A 12,257-nucleotide genomic window follows, 5' to 3' on the forward strand; every position below is an offset into this window, starting at 1 on the left:
TCAGCCGAGACTGCAAGACCAGACTGACCAACCTGTGCACTGCCTGGATTGATTACAAGAAGGCCTATGACTCAATGCCCCACAGCTGGATACTGGAATGCCTAGAATTGTACAAGATCAATGGGACCCTAAGAGCCTTCATCTGGAACTCAATGGGGATGTGGCGTACAACACTAGAGGCCAACTCCAAGCCCATAGCACAAGTCACCATCAAGTGCGGGAGCTACCAAGGAGATGCTCTGTCCCCACTGCTGTTCTGCATAGGCCTGAACCCCCTCAGTGAGATCATTAACAAGACTGGCTACGGATACCGACTACGGAACGGAGCAGTTGTCAGCCACCTCCTGTACATGGATGACATCAAGCTGTATGCCAAGAGTGAACGAGACATCGATTCACTGATCCACACTACCAGGCTATACAGCAATGACATTGGAATGTCGTTCGGACTGGAGAAGTGTAGTCGGATGGTAACAAAGAGAGGGAAGGTAGTCAGAACTGAGGGGATTGAACTACCAGAAGGCAACATTGCAGACATAGAGGACAGTTACAAGTACCTGGGGATCCCGCAGGCAAATGGGAACCATGAAGAGGCCGCTAGAAAGGCTGCAACCACCAAGTACCTGCAGAGGGTCAGGCAAGTCCTGAGGAGTCAGCTGAATGGTAAGAACAAGATCCGGGCCATCAACACATACGCCCTGCCCGTGATCAGGTACCCTGCTGGGGTAATAAGCTGGCCAAAGGAGGAGATAGAAGCCACTGACATAAAGACAAGAAAGCTCCTGACCATGCATGGAGGGTTTCACCCCAAGTCCAGCACCCTGAGGCTGTACGCTAAGCGGAAGGAAGGGGGCCGGGGACTGGTGAGTGTCAGCACCACAGTCCAGGATGAGACAAGGAACATCCAAGAATACATTGGGAAGATGGCCCCAACTGACCGAGTGCTCAGTGAATACCTCAGGCAGCAGAAACCCAAGAAAGAGGAGGGAGACGAGGAACCATCATGGAAGGACAGGCCCCTGCACGGTATGTACCACCGGCAGATAGAGGAGGTGGCTGATATCCAGAAATCCTACCAGTGGCTGGACAAAGCTGGACTGAAAGACAGCACAGAGGCACTAATCATGGCAGCACAAGAACAAGCTCTGAGTACAAGATCCATAGAGGCTGGGGTCTATCACACCAGGCAAGACCCCAGGTGCAGGCTGTGTAAAGATGCCCCAGAGACTATCCAGCACATAACAGCAGGGTGCAAGATGCTAGCAGGCAAGGCATACATGGAACGCCATAACCAAGTGGCCGGCATAGTGTACAGGAACATCTGTGCCGAGTATAACCTAGAAGTCCCGAGGTCAAAATGGGAGATGCCCCCAAGGGTGGTGGAGAATGACCGAGCTAAGATCCTGTGGGACTTCCAGATACAGACGGACAAAATGGTGGTGGCTAACCAACCGGACATAGTGGTGGTAGACAAACAGAAGAAGACGGCCGTAGTGATCGATGTAGCGGTTCCGAATGACAGCAATATCAGGAAGAAGGAACACGAGAAGCTGGAGAAATACCAAGGGCTCAGAGAAGAGCTCGAGAGGATGTGGAGGGTGAAGGTAACGGTGGTCCCCGTGGTAATCGGAGCACTAGGTGCGGTGACTCCCAAGCTAGGCGAGTGGCTCCAGCAGATCCCGGGAAAAACATCGGAGATCTCTGTCCAGAAGAGCGCAGTCCTGGGAACAGCTAAGATACTGCGCAGGACCCTCAAGCTCCCAGGCCTCTGGTAGAGGACCCGAGCTTGAAGGATAAACCGCCCGCAGGGGCGTGCTGGGTGTTTTATACATATATATATATATATATATATATATATATATATATATATATATATATATATATATATATATATATATATGTCTACGTTTTGAGGTTTAAGAAGGTTTTTACCACAGACCTAGCTCAGCGGAGGGACAGCAGCAATCTCACATGGCTGAAGATCGCTACTGCCCTTGATCCCAGGTTTAAAGACCTTAAATGCCTTTCCAAAGATGAAAGAAGAGAGGTGTGGGCATCAGTACATGACCTTCTGATGTCAGAGACGGATGCACACCAACCATCTGCTCAGACAACAGAGGAACTCTCACCAAAGAAGAGCAAGATGTCCATCTGCTTGCTGGGTTCTCCTAATTCAGATACAGAGGAAGAGGATGATGCTATAGACTGCTGTCTGAATCTGTACAAAGCAGAGCCCAAAATTGACATAGGAGAGTGTCCACTACAGTGGTGGTTAAAGAGAGAAGGAGCACATGCCAGGCTGGCACCTATTGCACGCAAGTACCTGTCAACCCCTGCAACTACAGTGCCTTGTGAGAGATTATTCTCACTCTCAGGTCACATCATTCAAAAGAAGCGTGCTTCTTTGTCATCAGACAATGTAAACAGAATAGTCTGCCTCAGTAACTGGCTGAGTGCAAAGAAGGACTAAGCCAGATCGCTCCTTTGAAGTGAAAAATGTTCAACATTCTGGGTTTTCAGCCGTGTCTTTTTGTGTTTTAAATACTGAGTTTTGTGGACCCTTTATTGTTATAATATTCACTTTAACCTGTAGGCCTGGGTTCGGTCACTGTTGATGGCCTTAAAGGTTTTTTGTAAGTTTTCACTGTGTTAAAGATTGATGAAAACTATTAAAATTCTCTTTGAATTTCAGCATACATTCTTTGTGTTTATTCAGCATTTACTTCATTGTGTTGCATAAATGTCTGTTACAATCTTAAAATATAAAGAATAAAAAAATGTAATTGGAGCCTGGCTATTAATCAAGTAATTGTGATTAATCGCAATTAATGACAGAAAATTGTGAGATTAGTTAGTTAATTTTTTTAAATCTATTGACAGCACTAAAAAATACATCACCTGGATCACCTGTTGAGAAAGAAAAGAGAAAACAAGCAAAAAAAGAGAGCAATATAATAAACAACATCATCGCGATGATCTATGTGAATATAACAGTAAATACTAAATATTGAATATTATTGCAGCACATAGGATTGACAGCGCACAGTGTGCTTTGAGGTAGAGGCCAAAAAGGGTGTAGTTTGTGTCTGTGAGCACCCGTGTGTACACCTGTGAGCATGAGCGCGCTTGTATTTAAAAGGTTCCTTCATGTAATGATCTGCTAGAGGGTGTGGGGGGCCATAGCCCCATCCTCCAGGGCATGAAGCAGGTATGGAGGAGATCCAGGCTCCAGACATCCAGAGGCCCTCAGAGCACAAGAGACCGAGGAAGATCAATGTAGGGGCAACCATGCCACTCTCCTGGAAAGAGCTGAGGAGAGCCCCAGATGAGGAGTCACTCAGCAGCCACGGAGCAGAAGCCAGGGGGGGTTGCAGTGACGGGCTCGTGAGCTCCGCCGGCAGCCAGCTGTGCCAGCGTGGCCGAACCCCAGGCCTAGAGGCTGAGGGTACCCCACCCCCGAAGGGGCCTGAGCGAGCCCCAGGCTCCAGGCCCCAACAAGCAGCCACCAGGAGTGAGCCGGTGCGTGCCTGGACGTCCATCCCCGGACACAAAGAACCACCAATGCGTCTGTCACTGGCAGGGGGAGTGGTGGGGGAAGATAGGCCTCTATACCTTGGAGGGCTTGAGATGTCCCTGAGCTTCTGTATGTTATTGTAGGATCTATCCCCCTACAATATAAAACTCCTTGAGGTAACACTTGTTGTGATTTGGCTCTATATAAATAAAAGCAAACTGAATTTAAAGTTGAGTTTCTTTTTCTCGTGTATGATACCAAGTGTACTGCGTATCATACTATTTTAGAGTTCTTCACTAAAACAAAAAGAAATCAGCTAAATACCCACGTTAATTTATTTGTTCACATTTCAGATTTCTTTTCATTTCATTTTCTGGCTTATTTCTTGTCTCTTTAACACTCAAAATCAGTGACAAGAGTTAAGAAAGAATATGTAGCTAATATCCTTCAACTGTGAAAACTAAACCATTTCATTGTGGGCTCCTCCTGTGCAACAAAACTACTTCCAAGAGAGCTTCAAGCCATAAAGAGCCAGAGCTAATATTAATTTCAAAGACACAACCCCTGGAAGAGCTACATCTGACAGGGACTTTTGTTTAGTTTCCTGGGGATGTTGTGGTATTTTTAAAATCAGATTTAAAAGCCCACAAAGAACCATACAAAATTAGCATTGGTAACAACTGAACTAAACTTAATCATATACAGTGGCTTGCAAAAGTATTCGGCCCCCTTGAACTTTTCCACATTTTGTCACATTACAGCCACAAACATGAATCAATTTTATTGGAATTCCACGTGAAAGACCAATACAAAGCTGTGTACACATGAGAAGTGGAACGAAAATCATACATGATTCCAAACATTTTTTACAAGTAAATAACTGAAAAGTGAGGTGTTTGTAATTATTCAGCCCCCTTTGGTCTGAGTGCAGTCAGTTGCCCATAGACAGCTGCTCTGTGACAGCCTCAGAGGTTGTCTAAGAGAATATTGGGAGCAACAACACCATGAAGTCCAAAGAACACACCAGACAGGTCAGGGATAAAATTATTGAGAAATTGAAAGCAGGCTTAGGCTACAAAAAGATTTCCTAAGCCTTGAACATCCCATGGAGCACTTTTCAAGCGATCATTCAGAAATGGAAGGAGTATGGCACAACTGTAAGCCTACCAAGACAAGGCCGTCCACCTAAACTCACAGGACGAACAAGGAGAGCACTGATCAAAAATGCAGCTAAGAGGCCCATGGTGACTCTGGACGAGCTGCAGAGATCTACAGCTCAGATGGGGGAATCTGTCCATAGGACAACTATTAGTCATGCACTGCACAAAGTTGGCCTTTATGGAAGAGGGGCAAGAAGAAAGCCGTTGTTAACAGAAAACCATAAGAAGTCCTGTTTGCAGTTTGCCACAAGCCATGTGGGGGACACAGCAAACATGTGGAAGAAGATGCTCTGGTCAGATGAGACCAAAATGGAACGTTTTGGCCACAATGCAAAACGTTATGTGTGGTGGAAAACTAACATTGCACATCACTCTGAACACACCATCCCCACTGTCAAATATGGTGGTGGCAGCATCATGCTCTGGGGGTGCGTCTCTTCAGCAGGGACAGGGAAGCTGGTCAGAGTTGATGGGAAGATGGATGGAGCCAAATACAGGGCAATCTTGGAAGAAAACCTCTTGGAGTCTGCAACAGACTTGAGACTGGGGCGGAGGTGTCCGGTGCCATGATGGCACCGGTTCTGACATAAACGGTAGTAACCAGACCGAAAAGCAGCGCACATTTCGGTGCTTTATTTCGGTGCTTTTTTTCCCTGAGCTGTGATACACTTTAGATTCTAGCCAATCATTTTACGTTTCCGAGGATAGTAGGCGGGGCCAGGTACGTACGTTCTGTTAGAGCAGAGCTACAGATTAAAAATGTCCAAGGCGAAGCGGTCAAAAGTCTGGCTGTACTTCATAGCAAAATATGCAAACTCAGCAGCCTGCAACAAGTGCTTTAAGCTGATACTGTGATACTGTCAAAGGAGGTAACACCTCAAATCCGATGAAACACCTGGCAACGCATAGCGTTTTTTTTAAAAGCCCAGAAATGCGCCGTATTTGATAGCTTGCTGCGAGACCTCGCACCGAGCGCATCTACTGCGGGCGGGTTGCCTGTTATGCAACATCCCCCAAAAACACGAAGAGGAGAGTCCTGGCCCCTAGCCCTGCCAGTGTAGCAGAAATGATGACGGATGATGGTGGCAGCAGCCGTTCTTCTCTGCGTGAGTAGCTAATTTACGTTGAGTAGGCTAACCACGTTATTACATTAATGCATGTAAGGTGAACTAGCAAACATCATCATAGCTACATGCGGCTGTCTTCTTGTTTGATGGCAGATACTCCCTTCACCCTGGCTAAAAAGGCTAAAATGACCAAAGAAAAAGTGGAAAACAGTTAAACATGAGAGGTTTAGGACAAAGTTTGTGTTTTTTCCATTGTTTAAGCACTGCTTCCAGCCAAGAGTGATACCATATATGCCCCATAGCTGCAGAAAAGGCTAACATTGTTATATTTTTACAAAAAACAGCTGAACATGAGAGGTTTTTGGACCAATTTTGTGTTCTCCATTCTTTAAGCACCGGTTTGAGCACCGTTTGAGCACCGGCACCGTTTCAAAAGTACCGATTTGGCACCGGTATCGGATAAAACCTAAACGATACCCATCCCTAGCTGTAATTGCAGCAAAAGGTGGTTCCACAAAGTAAAGACTCAGGGGGCTGAATAATTACGCACACCTCACTTTTCAGTTATTTATTTGTAAAAAATGTTTGGAATCATGTATGATTTTCGTTCCACTTCTCACGTGTACACCACTTTGTATTGGTCTTTCACGTGGAATTCCAATAAAACTGATTCATGTTTGTGGCTGTAATGTGACAAAATATAGAAAAGTTTAAGGGGGCCGAATAGTTTTGCAAGCCACTGTATATGTTAATAGGTTAGGTACTGACTTTGTATTAGGGTGGTCTCTCCAGGTGGGGAGGTGATAGTCACAGGAGGAATCTGGATGGAGGTTTGCCTAGTTCGTCTGACATTCCTCTGGTTATCTGAGTCTTCTATATGGTCAGGAGGCCAGCTAGTGCCCCCAGAGCCTTGCTGGGGGGTGATAGCCAAGGACTCACCCTCTGAATCGCCAAACCTGTGCCAAAAGAAGAGATATAATCTTAGTTCCTCTACTGTGTACTGTGTAATGTTGTGACTTCTGCAGGAATTGTTCCTTGTTCTGGTTGAGACTCAAGGAAACTCTGGTTCACACATTATGCCTATAACTAGGCATAATGTGTCCATGTAATTCACCTTTATTACTGAGAAAAGGGGGTGTCTGCCTTTTTATTATTTTTTCCCACAATAGAATAGAACACCTCTTTATTGAATTATTTTAAATTATGTGTGCTCCATGCCAACTGTGCCAATAAAATATAAATAGTAAGACAGCAGGAATTAATAATAAACAGGAGAAATATATAAAATTAAAGGGAATATATACAAACTAGTAGAATATATTTCAAACAAGAGAGACGTACATTGGAAAACAAAGTGCTTGGAAGTAGTGCAAAGAACTTGGTCTAACTAGAGTCTGTGTGTGGGTGGCTCGAGTGATGAGGGTTACTCAAACCATGGCTCATATTGGTGAGGTGAGTTGTCAGGGGCAGAGTGAGATGAGTGGTCAGGGGCAGAGTGTGAGCGGATAGTGTTTGTTATCAGGCCGAATTGCCCAGGGAAGAAGCAGGTTGTGAGTCTGGAGGTGTGGGACCTGTGCCGACCAGAGGGCAGCGGGTTAAACAAATGGTCCTGTTTTTTTTTTTTTTTTGATACAAGAAGATCCGGTGATGGCCTCCAGGGGTAGCAGAGGGTAGCCAATTTTTGGAGCAGAGTTAATTACCCTCATTTTCATTGTAGATATGAAATATTATAAATTTATCGTTGAACACTTATAGGTAACCTCCTTGGGCTCAAATTCCAAGCTCCAGCCTTTTTATAGTGTCACTGTCAGTGTCACTGTGTAGTTGAAATCAAATAGTGAACAGAACAACAGTATTACCATATGTAACCATAGTTTTTACCTCTGACTATGGGTCTTCTCTCTGTCATTAGATTCTGTGGAGTGTCCCCTGGATCCGTGAATGCGATGCCTTCTTCTCTCTCCACTGGCACCACTGCCTCCTCTGGAATTCCTATCTCCATTCCTGTTAGACAAATGTCCATCTTTGTGGCGAGATCTTCGCTCTCCCCTCCCTCCACTACTCACTGTCCCGTTGCCACCTCGGGACTGCCGGTGTGAATGATGATGGTGGTGATCTCTCTCGCCTACGTTCCCCCAACCTCCACTGTCATCCACTGAACACTGATGGCGGTGCTTCCTGCCTCCCTCCCGGCTGTGGGACCTCTCACTCTTCCCCCGTTTGTCCCGGCTGCTGTCATGGTTTTTGGAGCGGCTGTGATGGATGTGATGTCTCCCATTATCATTAGTTTCCTGTTTTCGTTCTCTGTCTCGGTGGTAGTGCTGATGGCGGGGCTGGTGAGGCACAGGGGGAGGTGGGTCCGAGGCAGTGTCAGCCTCCTCTGACAAGCAAGTCTTCTTGTGGTGGTGCTGGCTGCTGCCACTGTGGGGCTCAACAACCAACGGCCGGTCAAGGTGAGTCTTCATGTCTGGCCGCATGTGTAGGGCTGACGCTATGTGCAGTCGCTCTTCTGAAGTTAGCTCACTGTACAGCGCCTCACAGCTTGCGTGGTTCTGTTTTCTCAGTTGGCTGGCCCTTTGTTCCCACACCGACATCGTCTTCACTGACCTCTGCTGCTCCTTACTAGAGAATGGAAAAAGAAGACAAATTATAACCACTGTAACATTAATTTTACAACCTAAAATAGTGTATATATTCTGAATCATCAACATCAACTTTTAAACCAATGCAATAGTCACAATAATCTGTAAGTTCAGCAAATGACAAAACCAATTCCAATGGACAGGTAGAGTATCCATTGTGACAAATTCAGTATGTATGCATTTTATAATTCATAGCACATAAAATTAGCTGTATACGCTATTCAGTGTTGGGAAGGTTACTTTTAAAATGTATTACACTACAGATTACAGAATACATGCACCAAAATGTATTTTATAACGTATTCCGTTACATTACTCAATGAGAGTAAAGTATTCTGAATACTTTGGATTGCTTAATATATTGTCATGCTTTTTTACAACTACATGAATGTACTATTGCTGTGTGATTTTTTACTATTACTGAAGGTTACTTGCCATACCAATACTAACTAGATTTTTAAATGTTAATATAAAACTATTCTGCGCGTATATAAAACAGGTCCGCGGTTCTGAACCGTAGTAAAGGGACCTCTGGCTAATACGTCAGGTTCATGTCGGGCTCGTAGCCGAAAACTAGCTTTACTTTGTTGTCTGGGTCAACTTTGCTAGCGAGAGATAGAGAGAGGCGCTGAAAAGCTGGAACTTATTGTTTTGGAAGAAAATACGAACACAGTGTACAGTTGAGTCTTAATTGCTTACTTAAAACTGGGCTTGTCAGGCACTCTTTTTTGGCTGCAGCAGTTTTTATTATATTTACATGCTTCCATCTCCCGTTTCTGTTCGGTGACAACTTGTACTTTCGACTCTCCTTTTTCTCCCTCCCTCGCTCACAGACACATAACGGGTATGACAGTCCATTCTCCCTGCAGCACGGACTACACTGCCCATGACGCTACACATTCTTTAGGGCTATGCCTCAAACACTCTGCCTATCGCCTTCGTATTGAATAATTTTTTGAATAATAATTTTTACAAATATTTCTTCACGTCATTTATGCGGGCCACAAGTAGAGGTGACATGATTGAGACACACAGTCTCTTAATGAGTGTTTTGCTTGGGTCCAAAAATAGAGAGGCCTAAAATATGAAACAGGAAAAAAACGCCCTGTAATCTATTTATTTCAACAAAGTAACTGTCGTGGGTTTAGGAGTAAATCTTTGGATGAAAGGAAAGCTTATCTTAAAGAGAACAATATTTGCTTTAAGTGCTGCGCTTCATTCACTCATCCAGCGAAAGACTGCCACAAAAATGTTCAGTGCAGAGAGTGCAAGAGTGAGAACCACCTTACTGCGCTACACCCAGGGCCTGCCCCCTGGATATCAGAGACTCCTGTAACCACAAGAGAGCAAGGCGGGGAGCAAGGAGAAGAAGCACCTCAAGCTGTCACAGCAAAATGCACAGACATTTGTGGGACTACCGTCAGAGCAAAGTCGTGCTCCAAAATCTGTCTTGTCAGAGTTTATCCAGCTGGCCAGAGGGAGAAAGCTGTTAAGGCGTACATTGTTCTCGACGAGCAGAGCAATAAGTCCTTGGCAAGAACAGAGGTTTTTGAGCTCTTTGGAGTTACAGAGGGCACGGCAGCATACACCTTGAAGACCTGCTCAGGAGTTATTGAAACAACAGGGCGCTGAGCCAACAATTTCATCATGGAGTCATTAGATGGTAAGACTACTCCCCACCTTAATCGAATGTGACAGGCTCCCTGATGATAAGTCTGAAATCCCCACACCTGAGATCGTCAGACATTATCCACATTTCAAGCGGGTTGTGGATAAAATCCCGGCTATAGATCCATCAGCAAGCATCCTGATCTTGCTCGGTCGAGATGTACCACAGGCACACAAGAGTGATACAATGGACCCCACGATGCCCCCTACGCCCAGCATCTCGACTTGGAATAGGTGATTGTGGGAGAGGTTTGTCTCGGAAAAGCCCACAAACAAGAGTTTGTAAACGTCTATCGGTGCAACGTGCTGAGTAACGGTCGTACATCTCTGTTCGACCCTTGCACTAACAGTCTACTTATCAAAGAGAAGCTTGACACTCCAGAGCAGCATCGTCAGTTTCCAGGAGCTAACGCATCCGAAATCCTATTTGATGGGAAAGACAGCCTTGGTAAAGGGGTCTTCCAGCAAACGCCACACGACAACAAGCCTGCTATGTCTGTGGAAGACAAAGTCTTTCTGGAAATAATGGACAACGAGGTCTTCATGGACGACTCGAATAGTTGGGTGGCACCACTACCCTTCAGGTAACCAAGGCGCAAACTCCCTAACAACCGAGCCCAAGCAGTCAAGAGTCTTTTGACATTACGGCACATGCTGGAGAAGAAGCCAGACATGAAAGAAGATCTTTGAGGCAGGTCATGCTGAACCAGTACCACCACCCACTGGTGAACAAGAGTGCTGGTATTTGCCAATCTTCGGAGTTTATCATCCGTGCAACCCAGGTCAAGTACGGGCAGTGCTCGACTCCAGCACTAAGCATGATGGTGTCTCACTGAATGACATCCTGCTGAGTGGCCCTGACTTGAATAATTCACTTTTAGGAGTCCTCATCCGCTTCCGCAAGGAACCTGTAGCAGTGGCAGCAGACATAGAACAGATGTTCTATTGCTTCAAAGTCTGCCATGATCACAGAGACTTCTTACATTTCCTCTGGTTCGAGGACAATGACCCCACCAAGCGCATCACGGAGTATAGGATGACCGTGCACGTATTCGGCAACAGCCCCTCTCCCGCTGTTGGCATATACAGCTTGAGAAGAGCAGCTCTGCAAGGACAGGAAGACCACAGTGCAGAGGCAAAACAGTTTGTTCTAAATAACTTCTACGTGGACAGTGGTCTTGCTTCCTTCCCCACCAATGACAACGCCATCCGAGACCTGAAGGAAACCAAGGAGATGTTGGCTGATTCCAACATATGGCTATATAAGATAGCCTCCAACCACGACGTAGTAGTGGAGGCGTTTCCACCTGAGGAACGTGCTAAAGAGCTGAAAGACCTAGAGCTAGGTGTGGATCCGTTGCCTATGCAGAGAAGCTTAGGTCTCAACTGGCACCTTCAAACCGACAGCTTTATCTTTCTTGTCTCCCAGGAGGAGAAGCCGTTTACCCGTAGAGGTATTTCTTCCACAGTTAACAACATATTCGACCCGTTGGGGTTTGCAGCTCCTATTATAGTCCAGGGCAAGGCTATAGTCAGAGAGCTATGCACTGAGCATTGCGATTGGGACACCCCAATACCTGCTGAAAAAGTGGCACAGTGGATGTCTTGGAGAGACTCACTGAAGGCACTCGAGCAAGAGGAAGTCTGGGAAAACAAAAAATGTCCAACTTACCTACTGATTGGTTGACCCAATCTCCTCCTTTCACCCAAGTTGGTTTGAGAAAAAATGATAGGGATGACTTGCCGCATTTTGGATAGTATGTTGCTCAAGATGCATTCCCCTAGTCTTTCACACAAAGTGCTCACCACGCTGATGGCAGAGGTCGCAGCTATCATGAATGCCCGGCCAATAGTCCCCGTGTCTTCCAATCCAGACATCCCAACCATACTCACCCCTGCTATGCTTTTAACACAAAAGGTGGACTCTGTGTCTGCTCCTTTGGAAGACATTGACCTCAAGGATCTCTACCAAAGTCAGTGGAAGCAAGTTCAAAGCCTTGTGGATTCCTTCTGGAAAAGATGGCGTCAAGAGTACCTGATGACACTCCAGCCGAGAAGGAAATGGCAAGCAGAACAAGCCAGCCTGCAAGTTGGAGATGTTGTGCTCCTAAAGGAAAAAGAGGTTAAACGAAATCAATGGCCCACAGGACTTGCGGTAAATACCTTTCCGGGTCAAGACAGCAGGGTCTGGAAAGTGGAGGGTAGA

At 45.7% G+C, this 12,257-nt stretch overlaps 1 protein-coding gene across 1 annotated transcript in view; it reads right to left on the reverse strand.

The window, feature by feature from the left end:
• Positions 1 to 12,257, reverse strand: part of LOC146696591 (voltage-dependent N-type calcium channel subunit alpha-1B-like) — a 222,287-nt gene that overhangs the window by 50,987 nt on the left and 159,043 nt on the right. Inside the window, exons 20-21 of the mRNA XM_085474072.1 lie at positions 7,623 to 8,363; positions 6,510 to 6,697 (exon numbers count right to left, since the gene is read on the reverse strand). Of these exons, the coding sequence (XP_085330198.1) occupies positions 6,510 to 6,697; positions 7,623 to 8,363 (929 nt within the window). The remainder of the gene's footprint in view (positions 1 to 6,509; positions 6,698 to 7,622; positions 8,364 to 12,257) is intronic.

Source organism: Copadichromis virginalis, linkage group LG12, assembly GCF_057382275.1.
Source record: "Copadichromis virginalis isolate Kocher_CV1m ecotype Utaka linkage group LG12, C_Virginalis_male_GT1.1, whole genome shotgun sequence".
In the NCBI taxonomy this organism is placed as follows: Eukaryota; Metazoa; Chordata; class Actinopteri; order Cichliformes; family Cichlidae; genus Copadichromis; species Copadichromis virginalis.